The 27,033-nt window shown below is 36.9% G+C and overlaps 2 protein-coding genes across 34 annotated transcripts in view; one reads left to right on the top strand and one right to left on the bottom strand.

The window, feature by feature from the left end:
* LOC311443752 (uncharacterized protein) overlaps nt 1–27,033 on the bottom strand; it is a 319,792-nt gene that overhangs the window by 90,339 nt on the left and 202,420 nt on the right. The gene's annotated exons all lie outside the window — the stretch shown is intronic.
* LOC311443868 (uncharacterized protein) overlaps nt 23,507–27,033 on the top strand; it is a gene marked incomplete at its 5' end in the record, with an annotated part of 58,796 nt that continues 55,269 nt past the window's right edge. The window contains 2 exons of the mRNA XM_084534442.1: nt 23,507–23,575; nt 26,196–26,265. Coding sequence (XP_084390568.1) covers nt 23,507–23,575; nt 26,196–26,265 — 139 coding nt within the window. The remainder of the gene's footprint in view (nt 23,576–26,195; nt 26,266–27,033) is intronic.

The raw sequence follows: 27,033 nt of genomic DNA, 5'->3' as shown, positions 1-27,033 counted from the left end.
GTTATGCTACAATAAATTAAAGTGAAACTCCACATTAAGTCTGCTTGGACTCTGGAGTATTTAAAATCTGTATCCCAATTTTGCAATTTAGACCTATTTATATGTAAATTAAAAAAGGAAAAGATTACTTCCCTATTATTTCCCCTATGATGAATTAGCCTGAATTAGTGATGAATATAAAGAATTAACTCTTATATTCCTTATGTTTTGCCTCATTTACAAATGTCATAAGAGCCCATTAAACACTTTAAAAAGTATGTCAAGTAAAAATAAAATTCTCTAAAGAAAACAAAGTAAAATGTTTAATGATATAATGAACACTCATTAATGTAATGTTTATTTTTAATATTAAAAATTCACAAGAATTGTCACAGCTCTTATCTTAATCAGATGAGCTTTTGTAATATTTATTTGTGTTGTAATTTCATAAATATTTATACATCTATGTTCAAACTTTACTGGTCTTTGCTTTGTTAAATACATTTTAAACTTGGCAGTCTTTGAGGAATATGTTCTCCATCTGTGCAAGACAGCCATTTTACCATGCCATGTGATCACAGGTGCAGGTAAAAAAATGTACAGGTACCAGCCTCTGAGAATAATTTTCCTATAGCAATTTACTACATAATCTACCCTACTGCTTTTATGATATGTGTGGATGTGGAAATTGAGTTAAATGTAGAGGTCAGACTATCAACCCCCTCATCCCTACACCTCCTCTCTTCCTATGCTCTGTGGAAAGCAGGTCAGCAGTCTCAGCCTCTTTCTCCTCTGTTTTCCAGATGGTGCAAGTAGTTGGTCCAGTGGTCAGGGACTTAATACCTTGCTTGCAGTTGAAGATATATAAATAAGGCCATAATCTTGCCTTACATAGTACTTCTGTAAAAATTCCAATATACAAGAAGTATAAAGAAGTATGGTAAAGAATCCTTCAAGTGAAAAATTCAAACTTTACCCCTGACTGTCGGAAACCCTTAAAAAGTCCTTTTATCACAGAAAAATTCCCAAACAAGTAAATATTAGAGATTAATAAAATTAACAGAATGCATTTCAGGTGAAAACTGATACAAATTCATATAGTGCTTTAGAGAATGGAAACAAGGCTCAAGCTTCCTTTAGCCTTTCCTCAGGTTTGCCACTTCCTATATCTTTATCTGTAGATTGAAATTAGATTTTTCACTGTATTAATTAAGGATATATTCAGCGAGCATGTAAAAAGCATGTGACACTAATGCAAAGGTGTCAGTAATACTCAAACTGTCTTTGAGTTTATGAGCTTGAACACTACCAGAGCTACCTGCACTGGGTTGGTACCACCCAGTACCAGTAGGTAATTAACTCTGGTAAGCATATATACATAAACGACTAGCTATGCCTATGTGTACCTGTGCCACTCCGCTCTGTTTTGCTATGTATATGCCAGGTATTGCTATGAGGAATAAGCTATGAGCAGTGCTCTGTACCATATATACATACCATTTAAGACAAAGGGCCACAGCACTTGCTGAAATCACAGCTGTTTCTCTCCTCCTCCTCCTTTGGGTATCCGAGTATCACTGTGCTTGCTGTAGCAAGTATGAAGGAACTTTTCGTAAAATTACAGATGAAGGTCCAACATACTTAACTTCCTTTCATGTGTCCTGCTCATGCCAAATGAAATAGAGAGGGATTCATACTACACACCCAAGGTGCTTCTGTTCAGCTCAGCCATCCCTGGACTCCTCCAGACAGGAGGCTGGCAGCTCCAGCATGCATGCAAATCAACGTCACCTGGATGCAAAGCTAAGCTAAAGGTATCTGCTTATCTTCACTGATTATACACAGGACCTGTGGTGATGGCCTTGCTCACATAAGCTCTTAAGTTAAATGCTTACGATTAGATAGCAGAATTTCCTCTAAAAGGCCCAATTGCAAATAGCATAAAAATAGAAAGCATAAAAGCTGCCTATACTTCTAAGTCCCTCTGACACACTACTGTGAGCTAAACACATAGATATCTTTCAGAACAGTTTTTCACTTCATCTCTCTTGATTTACCATCCTCTGTATAATCTGTCTAGTAATATTCATAAATAGTAATTGCTTATGCAGTGTTATGGACCTCCTGAATTTGATTCTCCTCTCACTTAAGCTGTAAATATGGAATAAAATTAAAATCAGTCAGAAAAATCAGGACCCTAAAGACTGGAATATATTTAAAATCACTTACAGTTCTCTAACTTTTAAAAGTAAACTCTTACTTTAATATTCTCTTGGGCTACAAACACTACAGGGGAAAGTTTACATCCAACTAAGAACACATTTACTGAAGTGTTTAAATATGCACAAAAGCAATTCTGCTAATATTAAGTTTTCTAACTCTCTCTCTCCTGGATTAAATACAAAGCAAGCCCTTTTATCCCTGACATTTTAGAGTCTTGAACACATCAAAATGATTCTTCCACTGCAGTGGAATGAAATTCTGATTTTCTTGTCCTCCTGTGTTTGAGACAAAGAAGCTAACACAGAATATCCAAACTGAACTTTGTATTTTCAGGGAGAAAAAAAAGGAAAATACAAAATCCAAACACAGAGGAAGATTGATTCCTCTGGGCTGGTGTCTAACTCACAAAACTCATGTGTGTCTTCTGAACCTGGTTTCAATGTCTTTTTGAAATAAAAGTTTAAATCATGCACATTTATTGGACTCACATAGCAACTAAAAAGAATTATTTGAGCTATGCCATTCAGACTAGATGATTTAATCCTTTCTGGCCTTAAAACTTACAAATCTAAAGACCATTTCTTCCGAGTTTCAGATTCAAAGTGGAAGAAATACCCGGCAGGCGCAGGAGGCATCATGACAATTTCACCACTTTGGTTCAGAGCTCATAAAGTGTTTTTTTCACCACTGAAAAAACAAACCCAAAATATTACTTCTTTCCAGCTTTCTAAAATACACTGAAGACAGTGCTAATCTAGATCAGAACAGGCTCTCCTGTCTGTCACAACTTTGAATTTAACTCAGCTTTGAAGTCTACAAATTAATTTTTTTTTTTTTTTTCACTGAGCTGAGACACACTGAAAACAGAGGAGGTGGGGGAAAAAGAAAACAGGTAGAAAACAATTCTGAGGATGAAACCTTGATGTTTGCATCACAAAACCATAAATAGAGTATAGGCTTATCTGCAGAGATCATCCTGTTTAGCAGCAATCTTCCTTTCCAGTATCTAGCTGCAAGGATGACACCATTATATCCCATGACAGTCCTAGGCTGCAACATTTTGTGTGCTTCTAATTCACAGTGACTTCCGTAATGTATTCATCTGAAGCAGCTCTTTCACATATGCTATTGCTGTTAATTTCAATCTGCTTTGTTATTATCTTTACAATTTTACAAATATGAGCTCAACTGAAAAGGACATTCAAAGAGTTTTTTTTTCCTCTTTTTTTTTTTTTTTTTTCCTGGAAATGAGTGTTGAGTGATGCTCACCATAAATTAATTTCCAAGCTTTGTAGAGGATATGTAAATCTGCAGAATGTTCTTCTGATGTGTAAGCCACAATTTGACAACAGCTTCAAAAACTGGTCAAAGAACTCTTCTTACTAGCATCTGCTTGTTGAAATATTGTATGTAATGACATGGTTGTGTAATACTCCCCATTGATCTTTGGATGCCAGGTGATCACTCAAGCTAAAAAATATGCACATTCACAAAATGGAAAAGGGGATTTTAGATCTTACAAGGGATGGAATGAGGGGGAAAAAAGTAGTAAACCTTCTTCACCTCCTTTAAACTATTATTTTAAATGGTGTAGTAACAGATACAGCTGATAAGGCAACTAAAATCCTTTCAAACATTGTTATTCATTCCTACTGTTATTCTTCATAACTGTTTTGTATTCCTTATCACAGCTGAGAAAAGTATTTTAAATTGTGATCCTCAAAACAACTCCTAGCTTAGATTTTAAGTAAAGTTTACAGCAGCTCAACTGTTTGTGGAAAAATGGGAATCACTGTGATTTCCTTTGAGGTTCAGCTGTTTGAGAAAGCACTCAATTAAAGCAGAAAGAAAACTGTTTTACAGCGTCTGACATTGGAGGTCTGTAATGCTTTTGTCACAAATGATGTCTCTTTTCAGAAACATGGTTTCCTTGCCACCAACAGAAGGTTTAGTTTAATTTAAAATACAATTTAAAGTTTTATACATGGTGGGAACTCTCTCTGTCAAAACATTCTGCTGAACACAATGGGTGCAGCCTCCTTTCAAGCATGCTGTGTTACTTTAGAGAAACACAGATGCACAGTCGGCACTGCACAAGCATCCGAAGTTATACTGAGAGGACAGCTTACCCTACCGGGGAGTTTCAGGAGTAAAGATTTTATGATACGCACAAATGAGAGGATAAAAATATAAAGTTCCAATGATAACAAAATTCTTGGTTTTATTTGATTATCTAGCAATTTTTTACTTCCAAAGATGTAAATGTATATATTTAATTATTGTTATAGATATAAACAAAAATAATCTGCAACTTTATTTACCCAGAATTTAAAGGGTTTGTGATTCTCAAGTGAAAATGTATCAGAAAATACAAGGCAGAGAGTATATTTCCCCCATAAAAAAATTAACTTTATCTTCAAATAGCTTTCTTTTATCATGGAAGTAAAAAACCTCAATGCAACTTGTATAAGAAGTAGCAAAGAAGTTTTGAGACTAGCTATCAGAGGGAAAGAGTGGCATAACACACTGCAGGTGACAAAAGTTTGTAGGGGAAACATGCTTGGCTTTGCTACTTATTCATAGCAGGTAGGCTGTATGTGATACATACATTAGGCAAATGCATTTCAGAAAAAGGTATTTCTCTTGTAACAAAAGAAAAAAAAATCCTATTGCAATGAAATCTTTATCCACTCCCCTAGCCAAGAATAAAATATTTATGAAATTTCTAAATAATGAATAACGGCATTTTCTTAGAGAGATGTGCTTTTGATTCTTAAAATGTGCTTGCATTCTCTATGACAACGGGCTACATTTACTGGTGACCTAAGTAATGGCATCCACTATCTTGCACAAATGAATGATCATTGTCCAGTGGAGTTAATCGATCATGAGCTGAACCAGAGAACTTTGCAGAGCTCTCTCCATATGCTCTGGGACAAAATTTGTACTGTCAAAATTACTATTTAGTTAATAAAGAGATTTTAATGACTGGCATCCAAAATATGATTAAAACCACTAAAACAAAACAAAACAAATAAACAAAAACACTAAAGAACTTGCATTCCAAAGCACAAATAACAAGCAAAACTATAGTGGATTTCTACCTAAGCACGTGAGACAAAAATCTATGAAATCCTTCTTTCAGGACACAGAGGAACTATTGCAATTTGAAGATATGTGGGACCTGAACCTGGAGCTATTAAAAAATAAAATGTAGAGAAAAAGACATTGTTGATATTGAACATTCCTGATTATGATGACCTTGTGTGGAGAAGTTATAATGTTGTTTGTCAGATTTTCACTAGTAGTGCAGATGAGCATGCATGGCAGATACACAGAGAGACCAGCATGACTTCTTGAAGATGTGGCAGATACCTCCTCTATACTTCTGCTGATTTCAGTGTCTTCATCTTGACTTGACCTGACAGATGGTAATAGACCATTTGCTATTTTTTTTTTAATGTTTTCAACACCTATTCTGTCAGCATTCTTACTTTTTGTCATGTTGTGTCCTTGTGTATTTTCAATGAATTCTTAGGTTAATTATTTATATTATTTTGAAAAGTGATGAGATTTTGAAAGCTATTGTTATACTCAAAGTCATTGGAAAACTAAGTATCAGCACCAGATGTTAACTTTTACAAAAGGACATGAATATAGATTAAAACAGTTATTGGCAAAGCTCCAAAGTTTGGAAGGGAGAATGTGGATAAGCACAAAAAAACACAAACACAACCACACAACAAAACGCCACAGACAAAACACAATGGTCTCCTTCCCAGACCCTCATGTCAACTATTTTCCAGTTTCTTAACTTTACGAAATTTGGTGGAAAATCTTTTGAATCCAAGTTTAAAACAAGATTCTACCTGCATTTTACAAGATACTACTTGCATCTGGTGAGGTTACTCAAACTGTCAAGACAGACTTTCAAATGGTAATCTAACACTTCTTAGCTGAGCAGAAGCTGGCAGCACAGGAACATGGAAGTGCAACATGATGGGAAAGGAAGTGACAGATATCTTCCAGAATTCAGAGATTCAGTCTGAATTTCTGGCAAAATTTTGGGTTGGTTATTTCTCTTGACAAACTGGTGTTGAATTTTCGTGGAGTCAGACACTGAGTCTCATTAAAAAACACTGCCCTTCCTCTCATGAAAGCTTTAGCTTTTGTTAAGATAATAGGAACCTACTATACCTGACTAAATTTGAGTTTGAGTCTATACAAAATAATGCACAAATAAGTACAACCCTCACTTTCCCCCAGATAAAACACTGAAAACAACAACTAAAACAAACAAACCATATTTTAAAGTCAAAACTTAAGGGCACCATACTAGGTGTGATGTCCTCCAGTCTGAACTACTTCAGTAGTTTTGTGTGTGTGTGTGTGTGTGTGTGTGTGTGTATGCAGTGTGTATTCCTATCCACCTGTGCCGTTTTTCTGCATCTGAAACTTATTCTCTAAAATTTCACCTGCATGTTCTGCAGATGAACATTTTGTAAGCCTAAATCATGTGTTTCCCATCTCCTCTTTCTTTGCAAGTAACTAATTTCTACTGCTTATTTAAACTGGCAGAGTGCCTGCTTTATTATCATTTAAGAACTTGTGCACAAAAATGACACCAGTTTGCATAATTATCATGAAATAAGACAGGCTTTTTTAGGGGTAACAATCTGGTAACTTCATAATAAATCTGTCTGAAGCAATCGTAATTACACAGTAACTCATCTTAATACATTTGTATTCACAGCAGATAAGTGTGCTGATAAGAAGTCCCACTATCATCTAAGATTCAATGAAATGAGAATCTGTATACAGAAGCATTATATAATACAATTTCTAGAGCTTACCACCCTGTCTTCAAGTCTTACTGCAATAGCCCAAGGCTTTGTTTATCTAATCTGGAAAACAGTTTGATTTTTTTTTCCCCTCACAGCCAATAACATAATATAGCATCAGAAGCAAAATTTCCAGTGTTAAATTTATATACATTTAAAAATCTGAACATATGCTGCTTAGTTCAATCAGTACCACCAGTTGTGCATGGAAATTTGTTAATTGCCTATTTACCTCTTAATGTAATAAGCAACTACTCAATGAATACAGGGACACGAACATGTATGTTTCTTTTCCATCACCCAAATGAAAGAGTCTCTGGAAGTATGGCAATATGCTAGCTCTGCCTTTAGAGGGGATGATGGTAAGAAACAGGTCTGAGGGAAGTCTTTGCTTAGCAGTGGAGCACAAGTGAGAAAGGAAGAGTAAAAACTATGATGTATTCAATAAAACTGGGTAATGAAAGGATGCTCTAAAACTTGTTTTTATGAATTGAAAGTTGAAAGCAGTTATATAAGCTCATAACAGTGCTGATAAGAATGCAGACAATGAGACGGATTTTACCATGTAACCAACAAGCAAAACTCAGCACAATGCTGCACAAAGTTGGTTGTTAGTAACCATAAGAAAAACACAAGGAAAAACCACTTAGCTCTCAGCCTCTTGCTGATATTCCTACGAAGTTCTAAAGCTGTTTGCTGTTCTACTGTGGCCTCACTTGTTGCTGGAGCTGCCTTTTACCCCTCACTGTGCCACTGCAGACACTCAGCAATTCTTTCTCCTCACTGTGAATTCCAAATCTCATTTGTTCTTCCTCTTGGTTTTGCCTCACATTTATTTCCCACCTTACTAATTGATATAAAACAGATCCAGGAGAATCACACAGTCCATACTGCTGCCTGAAACAGGAATAGCCACACCCAAACATTCCTGAGAGGTGGTTCTCTGAATTGCTTATAAAAATGTACAGTGACGGAAAATCCATAACCTTCAAAACATAACTGCTGCCACCAGGAGAAATGTTTTCTTAATGTTTATCAGATTCTCCTTGGTAAAATTTAAGTCTCATGCTTCTCATATTATCCACTTCTGTTTTTGCTAGGTCTCCCTGGTTCTTTCTCACTTTCTATTTCACCTCTCTCGATCAACCCCATTTATTCCTCATCAAGTAAAACCAAGGTTTTATTTTCAATGACAACCAGAGCTTAGAAAGATATACACCCACCTTCATTCTGCTCTGGATGGCACTCTTCTTTCCTGCTTCCTGCCATAATTTTTTTAACCCATCAGGTTATGAGAGACAGTATATAATACAAAACCAAGGGAGTTATCAGTAACTCAGAAGAAAAATTTACTAGATTTCCCCAAACTCTGAGATCAAACTGAGAAAATGCATTCTTCAGACAGACCTATAAGAAAGGATGCTAAATGTTTAAATCAAGAAGAAATGTAGTATGATATTTATATATCACACAACTTTATAATCTATGGCACTGCAAATACTAAGCACAAAACTGTCAAAAGACAAGATATATAATTTACAAATCTGGTCCCCTGAACATGGACTCAGGATAGCAAGTCCTAATTGCCAGTGAGGTAAGTCTGAGGAGATTCAGAAGAGAAGTTCATGTGCAATGAAATGTTATTGAAAACTGCATGTAAAGGATATATAGGATTAATAGCACATTGATGAGAAAATTTAAGATGAGGATCACGGAATTAACTCCAGATGCAATCTGATTTTTTATGACATATAACTAATTACACGGGCAATAAAAAAGAAATTAAATTGATCATTTTCTTTGACTCTCTGGTGCTAGGACTAATGTGCAAAGCACAATATCTGGCTCTATTTTCACAAAGCAAGAATGAATTTTTCAAGGAAGAACACAAACTTAATTTTGAGGCATAGAGAGGTACTGGCAAAACAGTAGAAAAATTCTCACACAGAACGTGACTAAAAGGGAGAATCCAATACAATTAATACAATTTCTAGATATACTACATATACTATAATTTCTAGATAACTACAGGATCAGACCTGCAGAAAGATATTTCTGTAAAAAAAAAAAAAAAAAAGCAAGAAAGAAAATAAAAAATTAGTATGCTCTACAACAATGATTGGGGAAAAGTAAACAAAGAGACTTTGTTATCATTTCTGGTCAAGAATGACTGAAACAACAACAACAACAATGACTCTTTTCCAAATTGGAAGAGGAGTAAAAATAAATGGTGAAAATTACAAATAGTGTCTTCAAAATAAGAAGCTGTCATCAGACCCTATGATAAAAAAGGCAGAGATCTTGAACATTTGGTGTCAATTCTTCAGGAATTTATTTTTTAAATGGTAGTGACTAGGTATACTGCACAGGCACAAGTACCTCCTTGTGCTAATCACTGTACCCATAGTAATCTCTGCCTCAAAAATTTGCACTGGAGATGGCTAATCTAAGCTACAGGTACATAAACTATAAGTGAGGTGAAGCAAGGGAGAGGAAAAAAGTCTACCTTCAAAGCAGATGCTTTCAATTGGTCCTCACTCATTGTTGTGCATCAGTAGCCTGTTATGTATGTCAAAGGCATACGTAAAAATAAATAAATAAATAAATAAATAAATAAAAGGAAAAAACCTTTTTCTCAGCTCAGAAAGCAACACATTCTTGGAAAGATTATTATTACAGTTTTCAAACAGAGCAGGTGGGGAAGAGAGGAGTGATAAGTAACTTTTCTGTGCGACAGTGGTTCACCCTTATTTTGCATTCATTCCACACATAGCCATGTAAATGGTGTAATGCCGTACTGTTGAGACAGAACTAATTTCAAGCTGTATTTACTTTTTTTTTTTTATTTTTTTTTTTAACCAGAATTATGTACATGTATCATTGTAAGATGTCTTGAAAATGTTACTCTGGTAGACTAGAGCTCATTCTAAAACTACTGTTTCAATGGTAGTTATCTCTCATCTACATGCTTGGGATAATCTCATCTCTATCATGCCAGTCTCAGCTGCCTTCATGATACACTTACAACCAGCTTTGCCAGCACACTCGGAGTTTCAGAACAGCCTGAGTCTGAAAATCAACTTGGCTTAAGAAAATGACCCTTATTTTTAAAAAGCACTGACAAATTAAGGTTAAAATACAGTATGTCCTGTTGAAGAAATGCACAGTGGGCCAAAGACACCTCTCTTGCAACTCTGCCAAGCTTGAGATGAAGCAAGGGATGCATTTAATATTCTTGTCCTCTTGTTCAAGCTGACATGAAGTCATTACGAAAGCAGGAATTGAGACTGGATACAGTTTTGCTGCTACAAATAAACCAGTACATCTATGAGGAGGAAACAGGAACAATGAAAAATCTCTTTTCATTATTTCCTCTCCAAACCCAGAAGTTAAAGCTAACTTCTTTGACATTACCACTAAATTTCTGGTGACCCACAAGATGTCATAAGGACATGAGGAAGACATCTCAGTAATCAAACAGAAGGCAAACACCGGCTGTAAAAACAAACTTGCTTAAGATTAAATAGACTTCCATATAAATTGAACACAGTATCAGTAATATACAGATTCTGTATATACTCAAAGCTCTGTTGTATTTAGTGGATTTCTATATATCTGATTTCAGAAGATTCATTACACAGGGAATGCCCCAATATTAGTTTGTAATATTTCCTGACCTTGTGGTGTTCACTGACTACTGCCCTAATATAACTATATGATCTCCCGATTCACTTTATTGATTTGTTCTTTACTACTTAAATGGAGACACAAGAAAGAATGCCTTCAGCAGCTACATAGCTTCATTAGCCAAACATTACAGTGTTTACAGGCAAGCTTAGTGCAGAGCCTTCTCACAGGTCTCTTTTGAAAGAACCATTCCTGGTCACTACATTTCCACAGCTGCTACTGCACTGTAACACTGCACGCAAGGAATTACCAGGCTTTGTGTTTAAATCTCAGAGGCTTTTGCTCATTTACATGGAATGTATCAGGGATGAAACTTGGAAAAAAAAAATCCTGTGCCTTCCTCTGTGCAACAGAATCAAATTTTCCTGTTAGGCCTCCCATTCCTGTGACAGGGAAGACAAAGGAGCACTCATTTTTCTGTACTTGATATAAGTTTGGGCATTCAAGACTTGGGAAGGGCCTTTTTCATATCTGCCACCAGAAACATTGGTTTTGAAGTACAGAGTTTTATTTTCAAGAAGAAAGTCCTGATTTTAGTCTTACAGGAGGTAGAAAGGCTTCAATAATCTTGCCAATGCAAAAGGGCTCACAAGAGTAACCTCAGGCTGGTTCTGGCTACCATGTTTAGGAAAGGTGAAGGCTGGGATTGATTAGGGAGCCATAGCACTTTGTTGCTTGACCACTTCTTACCTCTCAGCCCCTACACTGTCACGGTTTGTTGATACTCTGAAGCCACAGAAAGTGATTTTGACTTTCTCCATTAACACTGATATATTCAAATAGCAGTTGGATATTCTATTTTTTCAAAATTTTTACATAAGCATTTATCTCAACGATTGAATAAAATGAATCAAGTACCCTTAGTATATAGATAGCTTGGAAGTAACTAATTTGCTCTCTCTGATACACTAGAGGTGAACAGATTAAGCAAGCTAGTTTGCTATCTACTAGATAAGAGGGGAATGTATTATCATTTTCTCTGATTAGTATCTTGTGCAGGTAATTATACTTCTCCTTTGCACATAATTAAAGTGAAGGTTGATTTCCATTCATTCTTCACAGTGGTAAAATTATCAAGTTACTTCTCAACTAATTATTTTCTGTAGTATAGCAGTGTTTCAGATCCCTGTCACATTCCATTTAGCAAACACAAAATAGCTCTGAATAAGACTTATCACAGCCTGGGACTTTTATGCTATTAATTTGCAGGGGAAAAAATCTTTAGATGGATGCTATCCAAGCTGAAAATGAATTTCATTCCAAAGAATCCAATCTTTTTTTTTTTTTTTTTAATCTAGCACTGAATCCTTTGCCTTTTTACAATCTCTAACTTTTGTTTGTTTAATTTGTCCTTAATTTTCTCAAGCCCATAATGCTTTAACTAGTAAAGATTTACCGAATTAACTTATTTAGATAAACATTTTTTTTTTTCTTTCTAGTTTTATGTATTTCATATGAACTACACCTTGCTTTAAGGCTTTCAGGGTACCAAACATAGCAGTGATATGTGGTTGTTGGAATTGCATTTCTGAGACACAGGTAGAAACACCATCAGCATTGTGATTTGTAAAGAAGCAGCCATGCAGAATAAATTGGCAAGAAATCCCTACATTATCAACACATGCAATTGTTGGTTGAAACCACTTTTTAAAAAAAACAATTTCTTTTATATTTTTGCTGCCAGAAGCACTTAAAGGACTCTGACTGAAACTGCTGTCATTTGCAGGAGGAAAATTTAGCTCCTGCTATTATTTTCTATCTTTCCATTTAGCATCCTTTTGAAATAGCTCTAAATTACATGGTCTGCCCCACTCCTGATTCTTAGATTTTATGTCACCCTACTTCAGTGTTTTTTTTTCCCCTTTCTAACAGTAAGAACAAAACATAATTACTATTACCATTCTGCAGGTGTCAAATTTAAAGCCATCCTTCAGTTGCTACCACTTGTGGTGATTTTTTCTTCTCCTGTTCATTGTCCTGCTTGGCCATTGTGGTTCTTTGTTGTGCTTCAAAAGCACAAGTTCTGCAGATTATTTCTTCTGCTCAAATGTAGTTCTTCTTTGCCAATTGGATCAATTTGATTCCATTATAGACCTCTCAGAGCTGGATTCTCCCCTCTTATTCCATAGTAACTCCATTGAAAATGATCTTTTTTTTTCTGACTTGCCTTGGCAAGAATCAGAGTAGAAACTCCCTGTCCTTTTTACTCCTTTTTCTTTTTGTTTCTTTCTTTCCCTTTCACAGCACTGAGATGTAGTATTTGCCTGCAACTGTCTTTTATCTATCGAAGACGGTGGAAAATTTCAGTTCCCCTTACCTCCAATGCTACATCCCTATAGATGTAACTCAATAGCTTGAGATTTTAATGTGAACCTCCACATTAGCTTTTGCTTGATTCCTGGCTACCGCACTTATCTGGTGTCTGATATACTATGAATTATTTTTCCTTCTCCTTTATTTGACTCTGTTTTATGATAATTGGACATATTGTCTCTGAGGTCTGGTTTCCTTTGCTCTTCTTTCTCCTATAGCTTTTAGAGTCTGTTTTCATTGTAGTCTAGGCAAGGTGCCATCAGAAGCCTTGAACAATCCTGAAAAGTGCAACCTGCTCAAAGTCAGCTCCCACTCATATCTTGAAAATTCTGGTATCTGCTAATTATGGAGCAAATCAACCTTCCCAATGACCTCCACAATTTATGACTCATCTAAAAATACTTGAAAAATAAGAACTATTAATGAGGTACAGCACTCAAATTTATTTATTTATTCATTTGTTATTTTTTTTCCCTGTGAATTTAGTGCCAAGAAAATTGCTAGACAGGCAGCATGGAAGAATTAAGTCAATTTATCCACAAACACAAGGTACAGTGCAAACAACACATACTTCTCATTTACCATTTGATGAGTATGCTTCAGGGACAGAACATAGAGAAACCATATTTACAATAGAGGGAGCAGAGCTCTATCACTATTTCTGCAGGCACTGATCCAGCAGGGCACTTGTGTAGGTACACAGTCTGATCGATTTCAGTGGAACTATTATATACTCAAAGTTTCTCATGTATTTAAGCGTTTTGCTGGATTAAAGCCACAATCCCTCAATTCTGATAAAACTGGCCAGTGCCTGTTAAGTTCCTCAAAGAGGGTTCTGTGAAGATACACTTGTTCACTGGGACATGGATTGTGATCACCAGTTTGATCAAGCAGCTGACATTCAGCTGTCCTAAAATGACCATTCTGTTCTGGCACTAATACCTAGAAGTGAAAAAAAATAAAATTCTCTTCTCCTTTTGACCCTTAACTAGGCTAGCCAAAGGAAGTCTAGACCTCCTCAAATTTAATAAATTTATTTTACAGAAATTAAGGAAAGTATCTAAGTCCTTTTTTAGGAAATGATGAATTAAGAACTGCATTTTAAAATATGTTTTGTATTTGGCATTTCAAATTACTTTTATAAATGCTGGAGCTAGTCCTTTCTTTGCTTGTTTCTAAGGCATACTGCATGTGTGGCTGGTTTTATTTTACAAGGAATAGCTGTGGATATAGGAAAGAGAAGGGAGAAAATGTATTATATACCCTATTCATACCTGAAAGCAAACTAGTTCCATCATTTTTTTCATTTCCCTAAAAGCAGATTTTAGATACCTCTCCTCTAAGAATCCTGTCCGTGGATGCTGAAACTGTAAGTCATTCAAGTTAGAGTGAAGGTCCTTTAAAGCAAAAGAGAGCAAAGCTCAAAGATTGAGCAGCTGTCCAGTAAAGAAATTTAAATTCAAAGAAGAAATAGGGCACTATAGTGTCTGTATTACCTGGCCACTAGAGCATGCCTTTGGTGCTTTTTAGGAGCAGTGCCAGGTTTCAAACTGAGGCAATATCCACTTAATAGGCACTCTAGTAAGATTAACTATTGCTTACTCTGAGAGGAAAACATCCTTTCAAATTATTGTGGCTGTGAATACTGTAAGGAGATTGAACACAAATGAGAATTGTAAGAATTGTACTTCTATATTGCAGCTATTTACAAATTGCATCATCTTACATACTCATTTTGTTGATTTGCTAATTGTTGTTAGCATCGATGATTTAACTCACAAGAATAACTATTGTCTCATTCTTCATGAACGTAATTTTTAAGTGGATAACAGCTGCAGAGCAGTTGTAAAAGTGTCCTCCTGAAACTTTGTAGAGAATGAAACTAGAGAAGGAAAAGATGTTAGTTTTCTTTAAAAAAACATATATAATAATTCATTGTTTGCTTGAGACAATCACTATGTGTCAAAATCGAATATACTTGATTTAGCCATTTATTTATATTCTGATACACAGACACAGGGCAAAAAGAAAATACTGAAATCTCTACAGTGATTTCTGAGAAGTTTCAACAATTGGGCATGAGTTGAAATCAGTCCTATTCATCCCTTAGATTTGTATATTTCTAGGAAGAAGAATTTTTTTTTGTTTTCCAATGAATAAAGGAAAACAAGGATCAAGAAAAACAATAATAATATCCAGTTCTTTTTCAGAGCTTTTTAACTTGATGTGCTAAAAAATTGGGATTGTTTATTTGGCAAATATGGATGACAGAGCATTGCAACTCCCTATAGAAAAAGATACAACACAAAGGGCAAATTTCTGCATCAACATTGCAAATTTCATGGACTGGGAGAATGCTGCAATAAACCTAACTTTCCTTTTCCATGTTCTAACTTAACCAAGCTATTTCCCTCACGTGAATCTGGATGATTTGTCCCTGATAAAAAACAAACATTATCTATTCTTCCATATCTACACTCACATTTATCCCAGTTTTTGAAATGCAGTACTGCAGCAATAAACCTGATTCATAAATACATCTTTTCTCTATTCCTAATCCTATCACTAGCCTTAATGATACCCAGGAGAGCAGAATCCAGAAGAAAAACAAACAGTTGTCATTCATCACTGCTGACAACCTCACTTATCCTACGGTTCTGCTCCACACAGAACACAGCATTCAGCCTTACTCAGAAATGTCTCTTCTACCAAATTTTTTACTCTAATCATAATATCCCACCCCAAACCTAGTATTAACCTTCACCAGAGGCCCAAGACCCAGACAGAAGCTGATACCAGCCCCTCAAACATTATACATTTAAGATGACTGCAAACTCATCCTGCATTTTCCTGCCTTACAGAATATAGAAATAAATTTGACTTAGAAATGTTTGATTCCCCAGACTTCCCTTGTACCTAGCTTTCACTGCAACTGAGGGACCATTACTTAATCAAATACTGAACATCAGGCACTCATTTCTGATAAGATCTGCAGTTATCTTACATTTCTGAGCCTCCAAAAATGCAGCAATAAACTCAATTTATATATCTGTGTTTTTGCACAACCCATTGCCAGACACTTCCAGGTGATCAGTAGCAATTATTGCACTCATTTTTGATTTCCTGCCCTAAAAAAACATAGTCATACATGCTATAAAAAGTCATACATGCTTTCTTTCACCCCAGAATCGAACCCTAACGCCAACCTTAACTCAATATTTAACTATATCCATGTGACCAAAGCAGAGAGAAAAACATATTAGTAATTCAGTTTGTTTGACAAAAGACCTAGAAAACTCATGGAAGTGTTATGCGCTTCTGTGCATAGAGGAAAAATAAGTGGCAGTCATTCCTCACCGCTAATACTTTCTCTTATATTTCCAGTCCATATAGAACATGGAATTAAGAACAATTTGTATATGACTCCTTTTCAAATAATAATCTTAAGTATAACCTTTTACTCCAAATAAAATGGTTATGATTAGCAAGCCTATGAAATTGATAGTTAGACAAAAAGTCACCTCTCGCAGCATTACATGTGTCTCCAGTTTGATCTAGAATGAAGCTTTAAACCCACTACTTCTCTGCAGCCTTAACTCATGCAACAGCCCCAAATATAGCTGCGACCTAAACTAGACCATCAGCACAAACATGAAAACAACAAGTCAGTCTTCCATCCCTGCTGGCTTCTCTCATTTGTGGATTTCTACTTCTCTCATTTGTGGCTTCTGGGTGCTGCTGAATGAAACACAAACACAAACGAAAAATGCATATTTTCCCTTCAACGGTTAGGTTTCCTTTGACCACTGCTTCAGCCTTTACCCTCTGCAGACACTCGTGCCCACCTTAGATTTTGAGGCCACACAGGAACAGACTTGATAATTTAGTGCTTGCTTCTTTTCCAAAGCTCTAGCCCTAATCTTCAATAGGAACTTAATCACAGCAAGAACTTACATTAAAACCAACACCTGTCATAAATCCTTGCTAATATTTGCATTCATCCTACTTTTCTGGTCTATGCAAATGGCAGTGACAAGCCAAATATATAAACGTTGATTTTCCCACACCCAGCCATGCACCCAATTTTAACTTTAAAGTCAGTTATGTGGGCTAGGCAGTACATTACTAATTACTACTTTTGCTGTACTAGCACACTTCACTGTTGACACATAGGTTCACTCCAGTTTTCCAGACTTTGTAGTGATGCTAGATTCCCTACCAAGCATGGTGTTGCACATGTGTGTGTGTACACATGTATATGCAGTATACTACTTAGGGTCTGTAGTTCTTTGGTGGTTTTCCACCTTCATTCTATTCTCAACACATGAGCATACCTGTAAGAAGGTTTATGTGGTTCAAGCAGACTGAGCTGTAATATACAACACTGGTATTCAACTAATTCTGTAGAGACAACAGGCTCCAAAATAATTAAATGCCTGCTGGTATTCGAGTTTTATGATCAAAGATTAACTTTTTGGCAGGAAATAAACAGAACAATTGTGTTTCAGCGGTACTAGGTCCAGTTTTTTATCCTAAGCATGAAAATGCAGAGCTGTTTGAAGAATCCTCCCTATCACCTTGTGGCTTCTTTATGTTTTCTGTTCTCCTGTGATACAATTTATTGGACAAAAGTTATGAGGACAGAACCATGAGTGTTCACCCATTTCTTTGCATAAATAACTTACTTATATTACAAAGTTATACCACTCTTTTATGTGATCACGAATACATTAACAGAGTTCTTATTGAACTCTGAAAGCTGCTGTTCACTTCCCTGATGGAGGATCTATTACACATTATAGATTAGGCATTTCTTAAATAATCTTGCATGTTGTATATAACACAAGGAATGTAAACCTAATGATAAACACAGAATATCAAATAATCAATGCAACATGCACTGAACTGCTCTGCAAACAGTTTATCCACCAGATCAAATAAAAAACTATTAATTGAGCAAGTTTGAACAAACACATCCATAACAATCTTGATCTCCTCAGACAATCTGCAAACAGTTTAAATGAGCTCAGTCGCACTAGTTCCTCTTCCCAAAACCTTTCTCTTCGAACACACATGCTGACAGACCTCTCTTACCTCTAACTGAAGAGGCCCATAGGGTATGAAACAACCAGAAACAAAAGGGATCTGTTGTGGAAATCACACAGCACCCTCAGCAAGAGCTGTCCCCAGTGCCTTTCCCCAAGCCCCCTGTGAGTCACAGTGGGACCCGTCACCTTCCAAACTCACTTGCTCTTTCTACACAGACAAACATTTACTCATGCAAGCCCAGACAGGATTTGGGGATTCTGCCTGGAAATTTTCTGAAGCTGTCTTTACTTGCTAGCGTGACCTATCTACTACAAGAAAAACAAGCTAACATATGTGAAGTGTTAAACAATGAATCACCCCCTAGCCCACTGACTCAATGGTCCACAAAGCACAGTCAGACCACTTTTACTGTTCCTTCTTTTAACATTAGCTTTGAATTTTGAGGTAATGATTTTTCTTTTGAGTCAGTGGATTGCCAGCGTCATCTAACCATCAGACACTCCACATATTACCAGCTAAGGTCTCCTAGAAGAAAAGCATTTACACACATGCATCCAATTAGATTTCATAAAGTAGCAAGAAAGCAATCAACCAAAATTGTCACACTAACAGCATAACTTTGTAGCACTTATGTTGGACAGTTGAATGTTTTTGTTATAGTGTATTGAGTGACAACAGTTAAAAAGACAAAGGACAGGGAGCAGGACTCCAGGAACAAAAGTTTATCTTCTCTGAACAGCATACACTCAAGTATGCAAAATGAACAGAATAATGCTGAAAACAAAACATGTAGAATAACACTTACATGGCACAAGTGTTAAGCAGAGCAGGTTACGCATGACTTTCAGATTAAAAGATGAAAGACAATATGAAAACAGCTCTTTTATTATTACCAGACACACATTTTTTTTTTTGCCATTAATAGCCTCCCAGTTCAAAATGGGTTTGCATTTCTTACTTCAAGAAATACAGCTTTTCGATAGACTTCATTTATTTGAGGACACAGGAAAGGAAATTTGTGAAGTATCTCTGGGTTCCATGTCATTTCAGAAATCAATAAACTGCTATTTCTTTTAAAGCTCCTGAAAGTTGGGAGAGAACTATCTAACTTGCCAGGATTCACATGCTAAATGGACAGACAAGAGTAAATATTTTCAAAATGAATAGCATGCATAAATTATGAGTCAGTATTGATGGCTATTAAGAATGGGTCAGAGTTAATGGTAGACATGTCAGAATTTTTTTTCAGACTATGCAGATTTTTGAAAAATATTTTTAAAGATAATAGGAGCTGTGTGAGATTTTAAAGCTAAATTTCTGTTGTGTACAACAATGTAGAATGCAAAGCACATCTTACTCAGGAGATCACTCACAGATTAAGTATGCAACTCACTCATCATTAGAGTGAAACATCTTGGTTTACTGTCTCTAGGTCTAAGTTATCTTCAAAATTCTCAGCTTTTCTGCTTATTCACTTATCTTTTTTTGGCTGTTTAGAGGGTTGGCTAATAAATAAGCAACATAGGCAGAATGACACGAAGCATAATAGCAAACCAGGCAATTAATTTGCTAAAGCAAAGCAAACCTTAAAATCCAGGTAAAACAAAGGAAATAAAAGATTATGAAGTTAAATCAAAATGAGGGCAGGCAAGTTCCCGAGTGCTATAATTGTCTGAATGTTTTTCAACAAAAACATATTTTTGTAAAAGAAGATTTTCTTTCACAGAGAAGTAACAACTTCAGCAAAGTTAATTTTAAAAGTGAAAATATGATTTTCCAAAAATGTAGCTTTCTATGCTTCCTGTGAATGCCTTGCATCTTTTGGTACATGGAAAACAGTAAATAAGCTGAGGCTATGTTTTTCTGCACTTTTTGAATTTCTTGCAGCTTTGCTGTCTAAAAAAAACAAGTACAGGAAAGCAGAAGAAAACATAGTTTTGTAATTACACATGGTCTTCCAGCAGATGGAAAAAAGTAACAAAAATAATGAAAGTTCTCCCCCTTCCCCCAACCTTCCTTCCCCTGTCCTTTTTAATTCTCACACGGAAAGACAGTTACTTCTCAAGAAATTTTTCAGTGAGGTTTTCTCTCAAAATTCCCAAGAGAGAGTTCTCATTTCTACCCAGCACTATTGAGAGCTATACTTGTCCCTTGAGATAAGCATGCCTTTTGCCTGTGCCATCCTGCTTAAGATTCTTTAGTATGACAGATGCTTAAGTCAGTGATTTTACAGCCCCATTTACTTCATTGGCATTTCCAGGTTCTGAACTCCAGGACCAAACATCCATTTCTACTTATTTATTAACAATTGCGATTACACATAGGAGCTTTTTCCTTCAGCCTCCCTCATGCACAGTGAGGGGTGACATAGCTATGCAGAAGTTCAGCTGATACACGTTTCTCTGCCTCCTCCAATGTCCACAGCTTTATTCCAGGGAGCTTGACATATCCTGATTTTATTTGAAGAACAGAAGAAAAATGAGGGGAAAAAAACCAGTAAGGCTCTCTGATGTACCGATTCCTTCCAGGTAGCTATGTTGGGCTATGATGTAGTGTTTTCAAAAGCTGGCTACTGCTGTTTTAAGAATAAAGATAAAGGACTCTCAGAGATTTTAGATGGGAGAAGTGCAATGGTTTAAAAAGCAAGAGGTCAGTCTTTGCTCCTATGAGACTCTGGAATTTCACAGTGACTCGACAAGCATGGTGGAAGCCCAGCATACATGCCTACATGTCTTCAGAGATATCCAAGTCATTAAAAAGTCAGCCTTAATTATATTCTCATATAATTCGCTATACACAGGATGCTTTTCCTGGTGAGACTGTAAAGCTACTAACCTGTCTGCCATCAAGATCCTTTCCAGGGTATCAGGAAGCCAATTCATATTAGTCAAGATGGGTGACCTGTATGAATTACTGACACTGATTTTTATCCCCCTTTTTTACTTAAGTGTATTTAACAAGAGACCACTTTAAAATGAGTAATAGCAAGTGATCATACTCATAACTAGTGTATACTTATATGGTACACTTCTAAGCTCAGGTCAATATTATTTAACTCCCAGCAGGACTTAATAGTTTAGGATCAGTGACCAGCTGTTGACCATCTCACTGTGAGTGCATGCACAGGAAGCTCACAGATGCTTTCACATCACCATGTGAAAACATGAATTCACTGTAAGTCAGATCACCGCTGTGATCTTTGCCCTTTTTATTAATTTTCCAATTGTAAGTATCTGTTTCTTTGCATACAAGTACTTCAGAGGAAAAAGAGTCTATTAAACTGCATTTCAATAGTACTGTATAGTCAGAGGTATATGTATTGAACATCCCTCCAAAAATAGAAATAATCTATAAGAAGTTAACATAAACCAAACCAAACAAACAAACAAAAAATAAAACCAACCACAGAGCAGGTGCCATAGCAGTTCAAGCACAGAAAGCAGGAAATTGAAAAGGGAATTTCAAGGTCTTCTTTATCAGAAAATTTGTCACCTCTTCAGACTTTTCCATGTGAGGAGAATGCAGGGAAGCCAGCAGAGACTTAGGCTCTGGCACAGAAGGTTGCATGCCACTTTCAGTGTTCTCACATTTGAATGAGGCACAAAACCTGTTTTATGAACGTATAATGATGATGATAATACTTTGCACTTCAAAAGCTGCTTCTCTCATACAATCTTAAAGATTAACGAATGAGACTTCACAAACCTGTGCTAGTTAGCATTTAACTGATCACAGTATTTACACTGACACACACGTCCTTTATTTTTGAGAAATTATTTCACTGAAAGCTTAGTAAATTGCTGAGAAGAGGGAATTATAATCATCAAGGGCCAAATCCTGCCTGCTGACCTTCATAACAATTCAAAGAGTGTCAGGATTTGGTCCAAATCATTTCCTATATGCAGCAGCACACTTCCCAGTTTATTTTCCTTTCTCTTATGTCCTCATACGCTACTGTCTTCTTTTGACTCATTCTTTCTCTATTGATTTGATATCGTTATTTCTCTTTCTTCCTCTTGTGATAGTAACTGTGCCTGAGAAGACTAAAGTGTGATCAGTACTCTTTCTTGAATTGCTTTCCTTGGCTGATATGAGTTCTCTTTCAAGCTGCAAGTATTCCAAAATCTACAGTGTATCTGTCATGCAGAAACCACAGCATGCAAATCAATAGACATGCCTGGGCTGCTAAGAGCAAAACTCTTGACAATCCCAAAATAGAGCTTAAAAACACGTATTGGTGCATGGTGATTTCTTGCTTCCCCCCCAATGACCACATATACTTGTTATCCTTGCTCTGACTCCAGCTCCAGCAGCAGTTAGCTAGTCCTGGTTAGAAACTAAAGGCTGCTCTTTATTCTCAGATCTATGCTATTTTAGTCATTACTGTTCTGCAGGAGAGTGTTTTTTGCTCCCGAGTGTTTGGTTCCTCTGAGACGTTCAAACTCATTTGAAATACTTACAGAAAATGTAAAGGACATAGGGGAGGATGGTGCTGTCTGCAGAGACCTGCCAGACTAACCCTGAAAAAACATGTCCATCACAAACACTAATCTTTCTCTGAAAACTAAAGCAGGTGTTTCCTTCAATTTTTCTCCTGTTTACAAATGTTGGCCCAATTCTGTCCTACTCACTCAGGCACAACTCCCAGTGAAATCCCCCTCTCTCTCAAGTTCAGAAATGTTGTCTCAGTAGATAGGACAAAATGTCTGTATTGACTGAGGGTGCTGGGCCTCATTTTCCCCTGCTGTCATCGTAATGTCACTGATTAGAGCAGAATTACTCAAAAGATGCACCTAAATGGCAAAACACAGTGCTGTGGGTGAATATAGAACACTATTAGGAAGTGAACAAATGCTGTGTCTACCTGGCCAGGTATGAGCAGCAACACACACTGGTCCAAGTTGGTAGATGTCAACCAGCCCTGGTCTGGCAACTGAGTAGTAGTATTAGTCTTGCAGCTAAAGAGCCCAGGTAAAACGCAGACCTCCCTCACACAGTACGTGTTGAAGTGTCTACACAATTGCTGCGCTATGGCTGTTTGGTGTTCAGCTGGCCCTGCTCTGGCTTCAAGCTGGCACATGACTACAGATAAGCCCTCATCAACCCGCTCAGCATGTCACTGCTGCTGCTCTGTTTCTAGTTGCTCTAGTTTCTCTGCTGCTTTTGTTTCTAGCGAGTGAGATACAGCGTTTCCAGAGACTGTTCTCCCCTCCATGCCTTTCTGACCTCCGTTATTCTGCTAGTTTCATGAACAGCCTCATGACAGATTTTCAGCCTAATATCCTCCAAAGAAAAAGAAAAAGAGAGTGATGTAAGAAATACCTGGTCCTTTGAGAAGACAAGTGGCAGAAGGGTGGGCCCATGCAGCACAGTAAAACATTACGGGGGAGAGATTCTTCCTAAGACTGCAGGCGATGTCCTATGGGACACTTCACAACACACTACAGAAAGATCACCTCTTTGCAAACCATGTGTATACTATGGTACAGAATAACTGTCTTTGAAAAAAAGAAATACAATGCTAAAAGATAAAAATATTCTCAATGTATCTTGTTCAGTACCCATTGAGATGAATACAGTATTCAGTGTCAAAGTATCTTTATATTATCTTAGTAGGATGCGTAAGGACAAAGGTGAGCAGAACACACTCCCAGCTGTGCAATTCCTTCTGCTCCACAGACAGCAGGGCAGATGCTGGGGAATCTGTGTGAGGGACAGCTATCATATGGGTATGCTACCCAGCCCCAGAGCCCTGGCTAGGGCAAGAACCACTAAAAGCAATGGTTAGGGGAGGTGCAAGAAATGCCTTGAAAAAACTGCAACGGCAACACAGCCTCCCTGAGAGATGAATATGATGGTAAAACCACTAATTGGAGAGCTAATTCATTCAGCAGGTTAGAGTAGCAATGAAGAATCATCTACTGGATGCCAAAATCAGATCATCTGACACCTGCAGAGAGCGAGTGGGGCTCGTCCAAAGTAGTGGGCCTGCTGTTAGCCTGTTAGTAATTTCATTGTTCATTTCTTGCTTCTTAATCTATTTGCTTTGCCCAACTTAGAATGTTTGATTAGAAACAAAAGCAAACAAATAAACAAAGAGTCACACGCCTGCTGACTGAAACGATGACATTTCACAACAGCCACCTCTCTTGATTAATGCAATTTTCACCGACTTGCAATGAATTGAGTAATCTGGTATTTACTAAATCTCGACCATTTTTCTTTTCTAAGCTAGAAATGGGGCACCCTCAGGGGATTGTTGTAGCTTTTATGTATTGTTGTTTTATATACTGTTTTATATATTGGCTTTTGAAGTACTGTGAATTTCCATTTTGCCAGAAATTTGTTCATTTTTCTTGGTGTTACCGCCAGTTTTCCTGGGTGACCAAAGGAGAATGAATTAAAACAGTATCTGGCCAACTGCAACCTCTAATCACTGGCAGAAAGCCTGCATTTGAATAAAGCCTATCTAGTGAGTTAGAAATTGAATGTTTGTGTCTTTCTGCTGTTACGAGGGAGGGCTTAGAGAAGTACAAAACAACCCAAATTTTCATAATGGAATCAAAAGCTCAATCAAGTAGTAGCATCTGTCAGGAAGTCAGATGCTCTAAGACATTGTGCCCACTGTGCACATTTCATTATTCTTCTTATTATTAATTTCATTAATAAATAATCTTGCAGTATTTTACAGCCCTGATTCAGAATACCAAAGTATCAATATCTTAAGAGTCACTGCAGAGAAGAAAAGCACAATTGAGAATTCCCCATTGTGTGAAGGATGCACTTATCCTTGAGAAGCAAGCAAATATTTTTGCCTCTCAAATAAAGTATGTCAATAAACACATCATAAAGTACTGACCCTCAGTACTCTGGGATTCACTGAGTTGTTTCCATTGGGAGACAGAGTTGCTTGTATGAACCAGTTACGTATCTGGGACAAGTCAGTTATACCGAAAGAGTACAGACAAAATTATTTTTCTGTAAATCCAAATGGAAAAAAAAGGAATATGAAAAATGATCAGGAGTTTCTTGTTCAGAAACCCAAGCCTTCTTACCATTCCAATCCCATGTCAAAGGAAACTGTTCTCAAGCTTATTTTGGGGCAATACTTACACTCACTTCCCCTGAGATCTGACACGTTTCCCTTCAACCATCCTAGTCCTGCATCTGTAACATGGCTCGAGGAAATCTTTACGTTTTTTTGTAAATTGGACCCGTGTTGTTCAGTGTTTTGAATATCAAGTCTGATTTCTGCAGCTACCCTAAAATTAAACAATACCTAACTCCTCCCCGTCCCATTTAATATGGAAGAGTAGCTGGTAAACCAATTTGCTTCACTGAGGTTTACAATGGAATATGTATTTTTAACTCCTCAACATCCAACAGCATGTCAGCAGAGAGAAATTCCATGATGAAAATAATAGGTTCCTCAGAGTGATGAAGCTTTATTATTGACGGAAACATTTAAACCATTACAAGGTCTCAAAATCAGACTTTCAAGCCATATACCTCTATTTCTACTAGAGTACTAATACTAGCACATGATTTTTTTCCAAGTTTTAGATATGCTGGTACATCAGTGTCCACATTACACTCGTTTGCAAATTCAGTGAACCAAATTCCATTTTTTCTTCCCAAACAAAAGAACACTGATGCATCTAAGCATTTTCTTGTGGTAACACTGCCAGCTTAAGCTGACCTGCACCCCATGACTCCCAGCCTTCCCCTGTTCCTAATACATACTGGCCCAGTACAGTTGTTCTTGGCATTGTATCCTGACCTGGATGAAGGCATGGATCCAGATTAAAAGTAAGTACTTTTCTGGATGGCTTTTCCTGTATCATTTCACCAATCTGGCTCCCCATGGTACCCCTGAGCAGTTGGTGGCTTAATGGACAGGATGGCATGGTGATGAATACAAACTGCTCAAGCCAGTACTGCCACCAAAAGAAATGTCTACTAAACTACAGCTTTTAGATACATACCAAATCCAGTTAGCAGCTTCTTACTGCCACTCTGGGAGATGTTTTCTTTAAGAGCAGACTGTCAATATCCTGTTTACTCTTCAGTTCAGAAAGGCGGGCTTTTGTTTGCTTGCTTTAGCATGAAAAACTGTGCTGCTATTGCCAAACTACAAGCAAGAGAGAGCGACACCCTGGGGTGTCAGCCAGAGGTAGGTAAGATCTGTCCAGTTTGGTCTTTCTCATGTATCTTCCTATTTTCACTTGCAGTTTACAGCCACTGCTCCTGTGTTTGGAGAAAGTCAATCTCAAATGTTGAACATTTTGCTATAGTAAGGTAGTCTCTGCAGGGATACTTACAGCTTCTGCTCTTAGTGCCTTCCAGAAATGTTTCTTTAATAACATACATTAATATTAAAGAAAGAGAAGGAAAATTGGGAGGAAGAGAAGGAGGGGTTTGTTATTTTTTCTGACCCAATTTCCATCCATCACTTCAATTACGTTCCCAGAGACAGATGAACTCTGCATCCCTTTTCCCTCCGATACCTTCTGTACAACTCCATATGGATCTTCAAAAAATCCTGTCTTGCTGCTCAACCTTCCCTCCCTGTTCTCTGTCTGCATGAGTGCCCTATTTCTATTCCTTATTTCTTGGTAATTGTATTCAAACACACTCTTTGTTCTTTGTTTGCTAACCTGCATTTTTTTCCTCTAGTCAGCTTATCTCTTTTTTAGTCCTTTTGATTAAAGTTCTCAATTCATTTAGTATCTTTCTGTTTCTCCCCAGTCCTTCTAAAGTGAAACTATAAAGCACTGCAGGGAACGCTTGTATTTACCTCCCAATTCTCTTAGCCAAGCTTTCAAGGCTGACTTGTGAGCTGTATACTAGTATATCTTAAAAGTTCCCAGTCCTATACTGAGACATTCTCTGGCAATAGCAATAGCTTTACTCTTTACACCATCATAGTCTTTTAGAATTG

The sequence above is a fragment of the Aythya ferina genome (genome assembly GCF_964211825.1).
Source record: "Aythya ferina genome assembly, chromosome: 13".
NCBI lineage: Eukaryota > Metazoa > Chordata > Aves > Anseriformes > Anatidae > Aythya > Aythya ferina.
Note: the sequence above shows the minus strand (reverse complement) of the source record. Positions and strands in the feature narration are given on the sequence as shown.